The following is an 18234-nucleotide window of genomic DNA, read 5'->3' as shown; positions in this document are numbered from 1 at the left end:
TTGAATCTAAAGTGTATGCTTCATGGACAGCACATTGTTGGATCTTGTTTTTAATTTGTCTTATAATCTATGCCTTTTGGTTGAATTATTTAGTCGATCCTATTTAAAGCTATTATTGATATGGTTGTGACTTTGTACATCACTTTGTTTTTTTGTTTTCTATATGCCTCATGACTGCTTCTGTGATTTGTTCCTCTTTTACTATCTCTTCTTGTCTTGAGTGGCTATTTTCTAGTGTACTTTTTTTATTCCTTTAATGATTTTTACTATATTTTTAAGTTACTTTCTTATCGAGTACTCTTGGCTTTCCAATATTTAGGTCACCCATCAAAATCTGCTTCAAAATTATAATAATGTAATGTCAAAACACTTGCATTATTATATGGTTTTACTATTTGTTTTGTTGTCTTAGGTAAGTCACTTTTTGTTTGTGCCTTTTAGAATTAGCCTGTTACTTTAGGCCTTATATTAACAGATCCAGATCCAGAGACTTACAAATGTTCAAATGGTTCAAAAGCAACATATTCTGTTAGTGGGATTTGTTTGTTTCCACTGAGCAGTTTGCAGATCCTTGTATTTGCTCATGAAAAAGATAATTTGGACAGAGTTGTAAGTGCTCCTTTAAAATAAATGTGGCCACTATTATCAACTCCCAAATGATCAGAACTAATGGAAGAATTACTAGCTGTGTGGTTTTGGACAAGTCCTTAATCATTTTGCACCTGATTTTTCTTAAGTATAAAATAGGAGTTGTGACGATTAGGTAAATAAATATAAGTAATGCACTTAGAAGAATGCCTGACATATAATAATGCTCAGGAAGTTTTCCATTGTCATTATTATTACTACCTTGACATTTTTCTTACCTATACCAAACATTTTAGGCTTCTAGGCACTTTACTAATCTCTTTGATTGAAATGTTCATTTTCTCTAACTACCAACCTTGCCTGTATCATTGGAAACTTGCTATTATCTAAACTTGTTTAGTTAGTGAGAAGAAAATTTCAGTTGCTAGAGAAACAAGTAACAGGTAATGGTGCTCCAGAGTGAAGTATGTGCTAAAAATTTTCCAGTGTCTGTGCTTAAAAAAATGTTTTTTACCCTTTCAGAGATGTAGTGTCCAGTGTTATAAAGTGCCTTGGAACCTGAACTAATGATCTTTTCCCTATTGGAGCAGAAGAAGACTGTATTAAAAAAAGAAAGACTGTAGAACTCAGTGTCTCACCTTTCTTTGTTTTGTGAAAGGCCTCAATGCATTTGATAATTAATGCAAAATTAGTAATTAAATTACTTCCTTTCCTAGATCACTGCTCAGATTTATATAGGCACTGAGTTCATTTAGACAATATGAGTGTTACCAAAACTCTTAGCCTCACCCTAAGCCATAGGCATAGTTACATTTGTACTGTTTCTAAGGAAACTAGCATAATGATGAGTCTCTGGTACTTGGGGTAAATTCACCCAGTCTTTTGTTATGGATGGCAGAAAGAAAAATTGATTTGGGTTTGGAGTGTGAAAGTCTGAAGCCTCTGACTATTCTTATTCAAGTATGTAAATTCCCTGTAGGAAGTTAGTCATATTTCAGTTGCTCTCTTTTTGAAATGCTTACTCCCCCAGGTATTTCTGAATGCACTTTTTCAGCTGCATATTCATTTTTCCCTCAGTAGGAAAGACATCAGAAACTTAATGAAGGCTATTTTTATAGGACTTTTTGGGTTACACTTTGTAGCTATTAACTGGCAGCTTGGAGAACACCCTGGAAAAATTTTAATTTTCTCCCTTCCACCTTAACAATATTAGAACAGGCAAAACTAGAATGTTTGTAGCAAGGAGTGAGGTGAGGGCAAAAGGGAATGGTAATGAATAAGATTCAGTACTTTTTTGTTCATGGGACTTTTTTTTCTTTATTTATATGTACTCTTTGTTCTAAAAAACAACTTGATGTGGACTTGTTTGTAAATGGATGAAATGGCACATATTTTCAGTTGATAATTTTAGAAAAGGGACACTGCTACTTTGCTTAGACAAGAGAGAAAATTAGGGAGAAGAGGTTTTGTGAACACTACCAATATTAATTTTGTATTAAGCAGATATGGACCCTATCCCCTTGGGGTTTACAGTTCAGAGAGACTGACAATCAAATTTTCACACAAATAAAAAATTACACAACAGTATATAAAATTATACTTATGATAAATGCATTGAAGGAAAGGTCCATGATGCTGTATGAACATATGGCTATGACCTAAAGTAGGGGTTAAGGGAGGATTCCCTGAAGCATGAGTACTGGTATAATTTCTGAAGGAAGAGTAAGAATTAACTTGGTGAAGTGGAGGCTAAGGAAGGGAAGAGTTCTCCAGGCAGGGGGGATAGCTTGTGAAAATGTCTAGAATGTGAGGGATCATATTTCATTTTAGGAATATGAAAGTGGGTGAGTGAGTCTAGAGCTCAGATAAAGGAAGAGTGAAGCTAAAAGGGCATGCTACCCAGTGATATGGTAAAAGACCTGGGAGTCATTTATGAGATTAATCAGAAAAGTAGTTAAGTTCCTTAGGGACAAATTAAGGGAGATGAATTGGAAGACAGAGATATTAACCCAAAAAGGAGAATTATAGTGAGCTGGTCTGTCATATAGGCAGATAGTGACCATGATTATATTTAGGTTGACTTTAATCACTATAGTACATTCACTGAGTTGCAAAAATTGAGCACTCCCCCACCCCCTCCAAAGCTCTTCTCTTTACCTTTTTTTTTTTTCACAAAACAGTTTCCTTCTCACCTTGTCTCACTTCACACCTCTTGCATTTGCTCACTTGGATCTGACCACCTGGAAAGATTTCCTCTTCTTTTCTTGGCTTATTTAAATAATTATCACCATCAAAGTCCTGCTCAAATCCCACTTACTCTGGGAAGCCCTCCCCTGTCCTTGGGACTTTATCTCCATCCTCTGATCCATTACAAAACTTATTCTCCATATAACTCCTTTAGTATTTTTTTTTAATTTGCTTTTGGTATCTCACACTTTCACATGTCTTATGTTTACAGCTAGAATGTGAGGCACTACAGGGCAGTGACTATTATCTTTTTCTTGTAGATTGATAAATGCACTCAGAGCTAGTCCTAGCTCAGAGTGGGTAAATGACCACTTTGTGGAGATACAGTCTATATCAGCAACTGACAGATATAGACATACCTGAGGTAAGTGGAGAGGTGACAGAAAGAACAGGGACTAGAGGTGGGGGTGGAGAGACAACAGAGAAGTACTTTTCAGAGTCAGTGACAAGTAATAAGGCTAGTATTAGCTTCACACTCACTTGTTTACTGGCCTTGACTGGTAGTGAGAACAGCCAAAATAGAGCTGAAGAATGAGGGAGAATACAGAAACTTGAAGCATGTTTTATTTGGGAGGCAGCTTAATTACGCAGACTTAAGTCCTGAAGCAGGCAGAGGATTCCCCAATTCTCCAGGGGCATGACTGGAGAAAGCACCGTCTCCCTGGTCTAAGAATTTCATTCTAGAGAAGGGAGAGGGGTTATTGTTGGTGGCAGTGTTGGCAGTGAGTGGAGGGTAAGGGAGAGAGGACTGGGGGAGGGGCTGGCAGAGGGGAAAGGCTAACAAAAAAGTTACGGATGGATGAGTGCATTTCTGCGACAAATTCATGTCAGAGAAAGAGAGGGAATGAGGAAAAAATAGGAAGGGGGAAAAAAGCAATGTGGGTGACCAAAGGAAGTCAAGCTATAGAAAAATAACTTACCCAGGGGGCCGGAGGTATACAGTTGAAGATAACTCCCCATTATAAACAAATTGCATCTGTACTATTTATTTTGGTTTTGAGTAAAACTTTCAAAAATGTAATGGTAATTAGACTTCCTGCCAGGCAGTTATTTAAGAGAAATACAGACCTTCCTTTTCCCACCGAGTACTCCCTAGTTCATGGAGGATGGGTATTAGAGCTCTGGGATCCTCCCTTTTCCCATCTCCATCTCAGGGCACTTCACTGGCTTAAGTGAATATATATTGAATTGTATTTTTCTGTGGTAGTGTGAGGTTTAATTCTACATAATATAATAGGAATGTATTTGTGGTAGCATTCACTTTTGCCTTTCCCTGAACCCGAATTATTATTATCCATATTGTTGTAATTATTTAAACAAACTAGAATAAACAAGGGCTGCTCATAATTCTCTCCTCCAAGTTTGGCGGTTTGTCTCCTCCTCCTCCTCATTAGAATTGTGGAGGGGTAGCAGTCCTGCAGCAAAGACAGGCACACAGGCTTTCTCTGTGGATTAACTGGTTAGGAGAGACACTTTTTACATTGCCAAGCAGCACTTAAGCTGCTAATTCTTGACTGTGAAAACTACTTTTCCTGGGCAATGCTCTTTAAGGAAAAACTTCAGTCCAGGGATTGGTGACTAAGGGAATGAGGGAGCACAGGGGATTGGGCGGGGTCTCGGCTCCCAATAGTGCCTCCTTATCCAATGAAAAGCATTTCCTATTGAGACCCCCAGAAGTTCCCCCGGCCCTCAGCTTCAGCCGGGAGTTTGGGCCTTTTCTTGTGTCCTGTTTGTTAAAGGCATGCCGGCTACTGCATTCAAGAGGGCCATTTCTTAACAAAGGGAAGGAGATAGATGTAAATAAGCTCACATTTTCAGAATGAGCGGTTCGCTGTAAGAAGCTGTGGCAGCCCAGAGTCTGCTACTTTGGGCTGGGCTAACCTTTCCCTGTTTAAAAAAAAATGGATTAAAATATGCACTTTTAAAGTGCGAGTTGCCCGTTCACATGCTTATTAGCTAATTTTCTGCCCGCTTGAGCACACTCTCTCATCTAGCACATTCTTTCTTGGGGTAAGTCTCTTTGAGAAAGATTTGATTTGGGCGTTTGTGGTTGGGGGTGGGGTGGGTGGAGGCAGCGTAACAGACTTCAGTGGAATTGCTTTGAGTGTTTGGGGAAAGAAATTAGATTTCAACTCTGAAGTGCTGAACAGATCGTCGTGTCGAATGGTTTAAAAAAAAAACAAAAAAAGGAAGAATTTCTATTGTTTTGTTTTGGCAATAATATTGTTTCAGTGGAAAAGATACAGGATTTTCAGGCTGTTGTTTTATGTAAACACAGAGTGGAGCTTAGAAATTCTTTTGGCTAGCTTTATATTTCGTTGGTTTGCAAGTGATTGTGAGCTAATGTGGCTCCTATTATGAGGTTTCTTCTAGGAAAACTATATGGAGCATGCTTTGATGCTTAATTGATGTATGGAGAATGTGACATTTGCTATATTGAATAATTCATGAACTTGACTATGAAGGAAGAAACATTTCAATGAAAAACTAATTCTGGAATAAATTGAATTTACTATTATGTGTTAAATTAATTGCTGTTTTTCATACAAAAGCAATAATATGACATTTAACATTCTCTTCTTGCATGTCCTGAATATTTTTTACAATTTAGCTACAAGATCTTGAACTGATAAATATTGTATTTTAGTTACTTTGTTTTAGGAAATATAGTAATGTAATTCATCATTATTCCAACATGGACAAAACCAGATAAATCCAAATCTTAGAACATTTAAGAGATTTTTTTTTGGGTTATTCACTTTGCTACCTTACTAAATGACACCATCTTTCTTTTTCCTTGACTAACATGAAGACAATAAAAACTGAAGCTCCAAATTATCCAGTGGCTTTGAAACATGTTTATTTTTCAGAACAAAATTCCAAACAACATATCCTATCAACAGGATTTTAAATCCTTTTTCCTTGTCACAGATGAAAAGTTTACACTCCTGCTATAAAGGATGAGTTCAGCTGATACTTGATGGCGTCTAGCATCTCCTGCCAATCAGAGATGCGAATGAAAGCAGCATTGGAACAATCAGATCATCCTTTCAGAATGTGTACTCTCTGTAAGTTAAAGAGAGGACTGGGAAGATGCCTAACAGCAACACTTAGGCCAAAAGTAGCTAGAGCTTCATTTATTCAATTTCCTTTGAGAAAAAATGCAGTGACAGTTATTGCCCTTGCTGTGGTGTGGTCAGGGCCTAAGTGTGTAGTTGCCTTTTTTTTTTCTGTGTACGGTCAGGTCACCATGTATTAGTATTCTCATGGCCTTAACCGGGAAGGAAAAAACACACACCTATAATGTATTTGTGAATATTAGTACTGAAAATTGGGAGCTTAATAGGAGGTCACCTACCACTGGGAATCCAGCCTTATTTTTAGGAGATAGGTAATTTTATCAGAACAAAACAGAGGATAAGTATTCTATTGATTTTATTTAATTATGTTCTGAAGTATTTCGATAACCTTATATTTTGAGGAAAGAATTGACTAGGTGACCAGAAAACAGGTAGCAAAGGTTGAGGAATAAACTTAGATAGTTAAAGCTTATATGCCTACTGATATGGGCATAAAGACAGAATATGAGAAAAACGAGGGCATTAGGAAGACTTAGAACTAATTAATAATATTTCTGATATTAAAGGTATCTAAACTATATATGTTGACAGACTTACTGTGGTGTTCATTTTGCAATAAATACGAATATCAAAATTATTATGTTGTACAGATAAGACTAATATGTATGCCAATTATACTTCAATTAAAATAGATAAAATAAATCTAGGAATAATTTCATTAAGTCTAACAAAAATGAATTCCCCTTACTTCACACTTTGAGGGATTAAATTTTTTTTTTGCAATGACAAATGGGAGCAGGTGAAAACAACTGACTAAAGAGGTCAGTGAGGCCATGCCATAGCACCAGTTGAAAGTTGCTATCAACTAAGGCAAAAGATAGAAGAAAATAAACTGAGGTCCAAAAAGGGATTGTGACTTGCTCTCACACAGTTAGCTAGTGATGGGGCTGGATGTGGTTTTATTGAATTAATAACAAATATGAAAACTTCTGGGTATTTGAAATTCCAAGTTTGCTTGGATTCCAAATAAAAAGAATTTTTTTTAAATAATGTGTATCAATTTTGAAAGCTATAAAAAAAGAAATGTTAATGTTTCTGTCTTCATAAGCCAGTAAAATAATATTCATTTCATTCCAGGAATACTGCTCTCTGGAGGAGTGCGAAAATCAATTCTCAATATTAAGGTGATCTCAAATATATTTTAAATTGTCTAATGACTTTACTATTTTTATTTCAGTTCTCTTAGATTAGAAAAAATTATTTCAAGAGAGTTGGAGTATTATTTAACAGTCTGCTTTGTTTAGGCCACCTTTGTTTAGAAGGTGGTGAGATGTGACAATAGTATAAGTTTGGCACTAACAGATGCCTCTACTTTCTAAGCAGTAAATGAGTAGGATTCAAATGTAGGTGCTACTTGTAAGAATTTTATTGCCAACTATTTCTGGTTCTATACAACTATTTTGTGCAGAGTTGTGATTTGAAGATGTTATAGACGTGCTGTATTGGTTAGGCCTAGTCCATCCTAGTAGAGGCAGCAGTGATTGTCAGTGTGCTAATGCCCAGAACTTGAAACCTTGTTCATATCACTATAGTTAAGGGAGAAATAAATTTAACTGGGGTAGGAGTGCAGGTTGGAAACATGCCAATAGGGTCTCCACCTGTTGTTCCAGTCTTCTTTCCTCTTCCCTTATCAAGGCTCTTGCCAAATAGTAACAGTTGTTGCCAGGGGAAAAGAAAAGAAAAAAAAAAAGAAAGAACAAAGAGCCAACATAACTTCAGGCCAAAAAAACCCCTCCTCTGTTCAGTTATTTTTAATTCAGTATATTACCTTAGGGAAGTGGAGGAAGTATTTTTATGCCTTTTGCCATTAGTTATCTTTAAACAATTATAGGTTACACAGACTCATGGACGTTTTGCTTATCAATACAACCAATAAAGTATGGCACAATAGTAGCAGGTTTGGAAAATAAAATGTGATCTGATATTATGTAATAATGAAATGCAAAACATTCAGATACCATTTTAAAATATGTTGGCTCTCATTTAGTTTGATTTGTATCATTTAATCCTTTTTTGCCCTATGATCTTGACATACATTTTATTGAAAAGTCTTTTGATGTCACACTATTGTGACTAATTGTATTTCACAGCATCCATTGGAGGAAATTCCTAACCACAGTGCCTCCAGAAAGTTATTTGATCACCCAAGTCTCAGATAAAGTTGGTGCCAGAATTTGGTTTGAACTAATGCGGTGAGTACCAATCTCCTGATAATAGCTTTCTTCATAATTCTTCAATTAGTTTTGTAACCAATACTTCCAATTTATGATAGATTATATAATATCAAAATCCACGAAGATTTGTGATTGTTTATTGTAGTCCAGGCAATTTTGGTGTAGATGAATATTGATTCTTTGGTTTTAAGCCCTCTATGCCACTGGTATATATCTTTATAGATGGGCAACATGGTTTTTATTCATATTATCAGGATCAGTATCCAAGAATATCAGATAAACTGGTATGCAAATTGCTAACTGATTCTTTAATCAAAAATAAACAAGGATGTCAGTCTGTTCTATGAGAGAAAAAAAACCTCAGAGACACAGATAGCAATAAGGTAATTACCAGAAAGAAAAGGGAATGGGGGCAGGTAGAAGAGAGTAAATGGGGTATAAATGGTGATGGAAGGAGACTACACTTTGGATGGTAAATATACAGTTTATGTATTATGGAATTGTACACTTGAAACCTATAAGATTGTATTGCCAATGTAATCCCAATAAATTCAATAAAAAATAAAAAATAAACAAGGCATATCAATCTAAACAATTGACACACATGGGGAGGCTTGTTTGAAATGAGACCTCATACAGATCAATTTCCCAGCTCAGTTCTGGAGTGAAATATCTACCTATGGTTTCCTCCATATGTCAAAAGGCTGGGTTATGTTTTGAAAACTATTATGAAACATCAACTAATGCATAGTTACATCAGTTGGAACCATGGGTATGATTGTGACCTGTCCTTCTGACTTGGTCTAGAACCGTGGTCGGCACACTGCGGCTCGCGAGCCACATGTGGCTCTTTGGCCCCTTGAGTGTGGCTCTTCCTAAGCCTTAGGAGCACCCTAATTAAGTTAATAACAATGTACCTACCTATATAGTTTAAGTTTAAAAAAATTAGCTCTCAAAAGAAATTTCAATCGTTGTACTGTTGATATTTGGCTCTGTTGACTAATGAGTTTGCCGACCACTGGTCTAGAAGATTTCGTTAAGAAGTCTTATCTGTTAGTAGTCACTCATCTGAGGAACAACAGTATGTACATATGCCCTGTTACTCCAGCATGATGTTTTGTTTTGTTTTTAATTTTCTTTTTTTTCATTTTAAAATGTATTATTATTGTTGATAGTATTACAGATATCTCCCATTTCCCCCTCTTTCCCCCCTCCTCCTAGCCCCTACCCATCCCCCAGGTCTTCACTACCCTATTGCCTGTGTCCATGGGCTATGCATATAAGTATATGAGTTCTTTGGTTTATCTCTTCTCATCCCCCCACATGATGGTTTTGATTTGTATTTTTTGCAACATTTTTGTATTTTTTCATTTACCTCACTGCTAGATATTTATAGGCCAGGACACAATAGGTTTCAGCTTCCTCTGAAAACCATTGTGTCAATGTTCCTAAGCTTCAACCAGAGTAGAAAGAGGAAATGCTCTGGGGATCAGAAGCACTCTGATCTGACCCTGAGCTCATGAAAAAGGGAGAAAAGCAAGAGAATTGGAGTATACTTTGTCTTCAAGGCTTTATTTTCCTCTGGACTCTCTTCTGTAGGGAACAAAAGCAAGCCAGCCTTTCTAGGCTACTGGGCATATGTCAGAATTTAGAGCTTTGTTTTTAACATATCATCTGAAAGTTTAGCATTAGTAAAGTGGAATGATTTAGGTATGTATTTTAATAGGGCCAAAAGTCTAACTCTACTTCCTCCAAGAGCCCCAAAGATTCCAAACATGGTATATTTCATTAACATTAGAAATGTTTATAAAAAGAAAAAAATTGTGAACACTAGTATGAACTGTCCGAATTGGCTCCATATGTGTAGGTCAGAGTTAAAAATTCATTGGGGGTCAGATTTCTCTTTGGTCAACCTCCAGGTGACCTACTTCCTGCCCATTGTCAATGAAAATGCATCCACCCAGTATTCTGACCCCTCTAGGTGATTAATTGTTGGAATAATTGGCTACAATGGTCTTCACAAGACAATAGTCTAATGCTACTTGCAGTGGAAGATGTAATTAACTGCGTCAGCCTATTTTTTTTTTTCTTGATCTCATCTGAAGCTCAAGAGTTGGCCCTTTGCCTCCATTCAGTGCACAATATGTTATCCATTTAGGAAAATCTAGTGGTTAAAAACACTGCTGTTTTTTTTTTTGTGAAAAGAAAGGAAGCCAGTCCAAAAAGAGAAATTGTTTCTTGAATGCTGTTGATTCTCCTTCAGAATCAGCTTAAGAGCCAAATACCTCTCTGGTTTTTTTAAACCATAGCTCAGTGGGAGATATTCCTTTGGAGCACCATCCTGGATTGTCCTATTATGAGAAAATTGTGTTGTTAAGGTTGAAACTCAAGAGAGGCTCTCTGAGATATAAGGTATACATGGTGTTAGGAGAATGATGTGTTGCAAATATGTAGTTCAGCAAGAAAGACAGTCATAGGTGTCCAGTTGTGTCAGGGGAGGGAGAAAGATAAAAGCTTATATAATGTTTATTTGTGGTTAGACCTGAATACTGGCAAGCACATAAACCTCTTCATAAGCCCTGTTCAATCTTCCTAACATCAGCTGTGAGGCTCAGAGGTATGTTTATACAGGGAAGAGAAACTGTATAGCTAAGTTACAGAGTAAACCAGTGTCTGAGTCGGAAATAGAACTCCTTGCTTCCAATGCTGTGTTAAGTCCCATCACCACACCTTCACTGCTAGACAGCAAAGGTGCTGTGTGTTTAAACAAGGGAAAGCTATGAATAGGGCCTTAGTGGCAGTTTCCCATGCCCTCTCTTCAGGATTGAGACTAAATGCTTTCTTGTTTGTGGTCCTTTCTCTCCACAATATTTGGTTACTCAAAGCAGCAAAGTAGACATATTAAGTATTTGCAGACTGCATGCTGTGGGTATAATGCATACGTTCTGGGAGACATAAAACTGGATGGAAAACTGGGGAGACAGAGCTCACCTATTTCAAACACACCATTTTGGGCAGTACAAAATAATACATAATCAGAGAGCTAGAAGCATGCTGTGTAAATGGCTCACTATTGGGCAGACTGGAGGAACTCTGGGGACGGGTAAAAAGACTTCTATTATGAAAACATTTTCCAAATAAAATAAACTTATTGTCAGTACTTATAGAAGGCAGGTACAAGCAAATAATAGCAAATGAAGCTTGACTTTAATGTTGGGTTTTGCAGTCCCGTATTTATTTTAGATTGTGCAACTATGTTAGATTTTGATTTCTTTCAACAATTAAAAAAGACCTCTAGAGTAATGGATAGTGATTTGGGGTGTTAAAAATAGGATGTAAGCCCTGATCAGTTTGGCTCAGTGGATAGAGCATCGGCCTGCGGACTCAAGGGTCCCAGGTTCGATTCCGCTCAGGGGCATGTACCTTGGTTGCGGGCACATCCCCAATAGGGGGTGTGCAGGAGGCAGCTGATTGATGTTTCTCTCTCATCGATGTTTCTAACTCTCTATCCCTCTCCCTTCCTCTCTGTAAAAAATCAATAAAATATATTAAAAAAAAGGATGTAAAGTGGTTTAAGCAGTTGACACGTTCACCATTCTCTTTTTGTTTCTGCCATCCCATTGGTGAAACAATCTGCAGTAACTTGGGTCTACAGCTCCCAAAGTAAAGTATGAAATCCATTGACTAGTCTATTCCTGTATTTTTTCAATCAGTTTCAGTGGCCTTAAGCAGAGTTATTGCATATTATACTTCTTCCTGATAAAATTGAAATGTTTGAGATGAAGCAAGATACAGAGGATAGGATTGGAGTAATTGTGAAATAGAAATACCTCCCAAGGCCCTAGATACAAGTTAGATTACAGCACTGACCTCTCCCCAGCAACATCATTTTTATTTCACCCTTTCTTCTCTTTCTCTCAATTTTCCTGTTTTTTTTTTCTCTGCTACTTCCTTTCCCATCTCCTATTCTGCTCTCCCCACCTATATTTACTTCTTTCTCATCTGCCTTTTTTTCCTATCTTGGACCTTGTTTGGCCTAGGTTCCTGCTTCTATATATCAAAGTTGCCTCTAGCAAATTTGAGCTGGGCTTATGAGATAAAATGGTCAAGAAGGAATATGATCTTAGTGCTGTGTTAGGCTCAGGAGAAGCACTTCATAAAGATTTGTTAAACAAGAATTCAGGAATAGCCAGATTCCAATATTAATTTGAAAACTTTAGCTATTGAAAATAACAACTCTTTGCATCCTGGATTTTTCAAGATCATCTTTCCCTATAGGCACTGTAGTGAGTGAATTTCTTTTTTCCTCAAGCCAAACACTGAGGTGATTTCAGGCCTCTATAATGCTGGCAGATTTCCTCCTCCACTCCCTTCTTTGTTATATAGAAAGTGTCTTTGACCTGTTCCCTGGGAGTTGGGAGGAAAAAGTGACATAAGTAGGAATCACTTCAAAGAAATGCCTTTCACATTTTAAAATATAATTATGTAAAAACCCATTACTGGCTATATCAGGGGACAAAGAGCACTTTTATCCCATATCCTCTTCATTGAAAACATTCAGCAGCTACTTGTCTATAGTGTATTACAGAACATTCGAAAGACAGTTTTTGTCCAATGGCAGCTGTTAATCTAATTGGTTAGTAAGATTTCTGTATGTACCTTTGAACAATGTTGGCCTAGTTACCCAACAGAGATGATTAAGTTAGTGGCTACCACATGTACAAGTGGTGGCAAGCAGAGGGCATATAACTAGCTAGGTGAGAATACATTTCACTTGTGTTCACCAGAAAAGGCTTTATTGACCAGGGCCATATTAGGAGCTGAAGGCATGAAAATAAGTGATGGAATGGGCAGTGGGAGAGAGAGAAGGAGGACATCTCAGGCCAAGCATGTCAAACTCCTGACCCACAACGAATATCTTTGTGGCCCAGTCAATATGTAAGAAATGTTTTAATAAAAATTTCATAACTTAATTTTTATAGTATTCAGTTATACATAATTATTAATAACTAGAGGCCTGGTGCACGGATTTGTGCACATTGAAAGGAAATTAATTAGAAGGTGGCCGGTGGGGCTGGACTGGGTGAGACAGTCCAGACATGCCCTGGAGCCAACCTCCTGTGGTCCCTCCTCAGCTGGCGGCACCTAAGGTGGCACTGGGGCTTGAAGGGTGTCTGCGGAATGAGTGGGGTCCCTCCCGCAGGTGGGGTTCCTCAGCCTGGCCTGCAGGGATTGGCCGAAACCGACTGTCTGACATCCCCCGAGGGTCTTGGAGTGCGAGAGTGCACTCTGCAAAGTTGCTGTTGCTCAGCAGCTCCTGCGTTGAGCTTCTGACCCCTGGTGGTCAATGCGTGTCATACCTACTGGCCGGGTGGCAGTCCGACGGTTACTTAGCCATATATATATATATATATATATATATATAGATGAACTACAACGTTCGCTAATGACTGATTACTATAATCATGTTGCATTCATTTCCCTTATGCGCCTTACGTGCCTTATGCGCAGGCGCATCATTTCTTTCCACTAATACTAGCAGCGAATATTTTAGCAGCCAGTTTCCTTGTCATTAGTCTTGTACTGACTTGTTTGGTGTGTGCAACAGGAAATATTTCACTTTTGGAGAACAAGAAAAACAGGTTTATTTGTGTTACGCATATTAATTTGTGCAGTTATTCAGTGTCTGGTAAGTTAATATTCAAGAAAAAATATTAATTTTTATTAAAATGTTCTATTATTTTATGTTAACGATCACTCATTTATTTCAGCCCTTTGTATTCAGCATGTCTTTATCAAAATAAACCTATGTTTCTATGAAAATTGAAGCTTTTGTTTTTTTGCAGCCCACATAAACTTAAACCTTGTTTATTTGGCCCATGTTAGCCTTTGAGTTTGACATGCTTGTCCTAGGCTTAGGGTTTAGCATGAGAGAAGTTTGGAAAGGGGGTTACAATCTGCAGGAGGCAAATGCTGATATCATTATGTGAATTATCTCTCTAGAAAGATAATGTGATACAGTAAAGAATTTTTTAGCTAGAAGCTTTAATTAACAGGGATCCCTGCTCTCAGAACTCATGTTTTAGAAGAAAAACATGAATCAACAGTTTAATTCAGGAATTTAGTCTCAACTATTTTAAGAGCATGTCCTGGAGGTCCCATATCCACCTGTGTAACAGACCTTGTGCAACAGACCTAATACTCATACAATGAAGTTTAGCAATATTGGAGAGTAGACAATACCATTTAGAGTAGCTTAATCATTTGGTTAGGAATTAAAAAAACCTCAATTCTGGTTTTGACTATATCATTTGTACATTTTTCCAATTGTGACATTACTGTAATTCTAAATTACATAGGCCTCAGTTTCTGCTTCTGTGATATGGTGAACATTTCTTGTCTTATGTACCTTATGGTGTTCTTGTGGGAATCAAATAAAACACACACACACACACACACACACACACACACACACACACACACACACACATATATATATATTTCTTGATTTCAGAGAGGAAGAGAGGAGAGAGAGATAGAAACATCAATGATGAGAGAGAATCATTGATTGGCTGCCTCCTGCACACTTCCCACTGGGGATCAAGCCGCAACCCAGGCATGTGCCCTTGGCTGGAATCAAACCTGGGACCCTTCAGTCCGCAGGCTGATGCTCTATCCACTGAGCCAAGCCGGCTAAGGCAAAACATGCTTTTGAAAGATAAAAAGTGCCATATAAATTTCAAAGTATTAGTGTTGTTTTAACTATCAGAGTCTCTCCTCCCCCTCCTAGAGCCCCTCCCCCCATAGCTCTTTCTATCATGTAACCACAACATCTCATTCCTGTTCATTGCAATGCTACAGTACTCCACTTATTGTATTCAATATGATCCCTTCCACTCCTGCAATGTACTCTTAGAATACTTTTTAACATATGGTAGGTGCTCAAAAGGAACTTGTCAAACCAAATTGAATGTTATTTCTAATCTCAGTAGACAGAATATCTTTTACTCCATAGAAATAATGGATGGAAGGCAGATTTGATGATTCATAACATCTTGTCTCCCATAGGAGGAAAACATTTTCTACCAGTCCCTAGTGTGAGAGTGGTGAACCCTGCAGCCAGCAGGCCTCCTGAAATAAATCCATGGGTGACGGAAGATTCATTGACTTCCAATTCCAAGTTTTAAATTCAAGCCTCAGACCCAGGTTGGGCAATGCTACTGCCAATAATACTTGTATTGTTGATGATTCCTTCAAGTATAATCTGAATGGTGCTGTCTACAGTGTTGTATTCATCCTGGGTCTGATAACCAACAGTGCCTCTCTGTTTGTCTTCTGCTTCCGCATGAAAATGAGAAGTGAGACAGCTATTTTTATCACCAATCTGGCCCTCTCTGATTTGCTCTTTGTCTGCACTCTACCTTTCAAAATATTTTACAATTTCAATCGCCACTGGCCTTTTGGTGACACTCTCTGCAAGATCTCTGGGACTGCATTCCTTACCAACATCTATGGGAGCATGCTCTTCCTCACCTGTATTAGCGTGGATCGTTTCCTGGCCATTGTCTATCCCTTCAGATCTCGTACCATTAGGACCAGGAGGAATTCTGCCATTGTGTGTGCTGGAGTCTGGATCCTGGTCCTCAGTGGTGGTATTTCAGCCTCCTTGTTCTCAACCACTAATGTCAACAATACAACCACCACCTGCTTTGAGGGCTTCTCCAAACGTGTTTGGAAGACTTATTTGTCCAAGATCACCATATTTATTGAAGTGGTTGGCTTCATCATTCCTCTGATATTGAATGTCTCTTGCTCTTCTGTGGTGCTGAGAACCCTCCGCAAGCCTGCTACACTGTCTCAAATTGGGACCAATAAGAAAAAAGTGCTGAAGATGATCACAGTGCATATGGCAATCTTTGTGGTCTGTTTTGTACCCTACAATTCTGTTCTCTTCCTGTATGCCCTGGTGCGCTCTCAAGCCATTACCAATTGCTTTTTGGAAAGATTTGCTAAAATTATGTACCCAATCACCTTGTGCCTTGCAACTCTTAACTGTTGCTTTGACCCTTTCATCTATTACTTCACCCTTGAGTCCTTTCAGAAGTCCTTCTACATAAATACCCATATCAGGATGGAGTCCATGTTTAAGACTGAAATACCTCTAACCACAAAGCCTTCCCTTCCAGCTATTCAAGAGGAAGTCAGTGATCAAACAACAAATAATGGTGGTGAGTTAATGCTAGAATCCACCTTCTAGGTACGAGAATTGTCTTTAGATCCAAATATGATTTCTCCTATGATTATTTTCCTGTTATGAATAAGATGAAAGATTTGAAGCTAATGATACTGAGAATAGATTAATGTACTAAATACAGCCAAATACATTTATTTGAGCATTTACTGTATATATTCTGATTTGTTCAATAATTATAGGTCAGGTCTAATTACTACAACCAAAAGTAATTGCCAAACTCTTCTGCTGGGTTGAAATTTTATTATATCTCATTATGTAACTGGCAAGTGGACTTGACTTTAGTGATATGGGTATTACTTTCAAACTTTTAAAAACATACTCCTGAAAATATTTGGTAATTAGATTGGGCCTATAAATATAGAACAAATTCAGGGATTATTTAAAACAGACATTTTGTGTTACTACTGATATATTTTTGTTTGAATTGTTTTTCTTTGAATTTCCATCAAGTTTATTTTGGCACAAGAACATATTTTAGCCTAAAATAATTAATAAGAAATGTATCCAATTTAAAAGGGCTGGCAAATTTATTTATATATGTTGAAAGCAGAAACATAAATTGTGTTTGCATGAGCATGGATGGGAAGAAACAGAAAATTAACTGGATTTACACATTTTCAGTCACCAACAGTGTTGATTTTTTTAATTTTTTTTTTTTTTACTACATTAAGAATTTCATATGAAACTTCAAATCCAGAAAGCTGATAAATATGTGCCCAAGTCAGGTATACAATGGAAAATCATATAAAACAACAAATGTCCATTAAAAATCTAAGTAACACCAATATTTTTTTCTTTGAATTTCCAATTTCTAATATTACGTTTGAGGGACTGGTTTCTATAAAATATTCTCCATATGAAATTTTGGAGCACAGTGCAGCCAGAAAGCTGTTTCATTTGTGTCTATGTTGGAGCAAATTGGAAAAAAATAACAAAGTAATAATAACAAATAAAACAATAAAACCAACAAAAAGCTTTCTTAAAATTCGCATTAATAATTTAGGGGATGGGTGGGTAGGAGAGATTTGTAACTTTAAATTGCTTTTTCCCCCCCAAATTTTGGAACATAGTGAAGTCAGACCTGCTGAATTTGTGCCCAGGTTGGGAGCATATTGAATAAAATATATTAACTAAACCAAACCAATACAAACAAGAAAACAGAAAAATTATAAAACAATAAGAACAGCAAAACATATTTCTAATACTTGCATCAATGTTTTATTTATTTGTTGAGGATCTTTAAATTTAAAATTTGTATGAAATTTGGAGTACCATATATATATATATATATATATATATATATATATATATATGCTGATTTGTTCAATAATTATAAGTCAGGTCTAAGTACTATAACCAAAAGTAATGGCCAAACTCTTCTGCTGGGTAGAATTCTGAATTTGTGACCAAGTGAAGAGTGAATCTGAAAAAATAAAAAAAACAAAACAACCCCAAACAAAGGGGGAAAAGCACAAATAATTTAGAGCTTGGTTTTTTTTGTTTGTTTTTTTTTAGCGTTAGCAAAACTTGTCAAATGCTATAACTTTAATATGATGCTTTGCATCAAAATGCAGCTAGGCACCCAGTTCAGGAGCAATTAAAGTCAGTATTTAAAAAAAAAGAGGAAACATTTTTTGTAACTCACTAAAACAGCAAAAGTAACAAGAAAACCCTTAAAAACTCTACCATTTATTGGATGAACTGTAAATTTAAGAATATTAAGACTTGTAAAGAAAACTTCTGAGCACAATATAGCTTGAAAGATGATATATTGTGCTTATGCTAGGAGCAATGGAAATAAATACCCCAGATATAAACTACACACACACAC

The 18234-nt window shown here is 37.0% G+C and overlaps 1 protein-coding gene across 1 annotated transcript; it reads left to right on the top strand.

The window, feature by feature from the left end:
* The first annotated feature begins 4545 nt into the window (after positions 1-4545).
* Positions 4546-16438, top strand: LPAR4 (lysophosphatidic acid receptor 4). The gene is made up of 2 exons (XM_023763660.1): positions 4546-4845; positions 15218-16438. Exon 2 carries the CDS (start codon positions 15294-15296, stop codon positions 16404-16406), a length of 1113 nt encoding a protein of 370 aa, XP_023619428.1. The 5' UTR covers positions 4546-4845; positions 15218-15293; the 3' UTR covers positions 16407-16438.
* Positions 16439-18234: the final 1796 nt, after the last annotated feature.

Source organism: Myotis lucifugus, unplaced genomic scaffold (assembly GCF_000147115.1).
Source record: "Myotis lucifugus unplaced genomic scaffold, Myoluc2.0 scaffold_4, whole genome shotgun sequence".
Taxonomy (NCBI): Eukaryota; Metazoa; Chordata; class Mammalia; order Chiroptera; family Vespertilionidae; genus Myotis; species Myotis lucifugus.
This window is presented reverse-complemented; position numbering and strand designations above follow the sequence as displayed.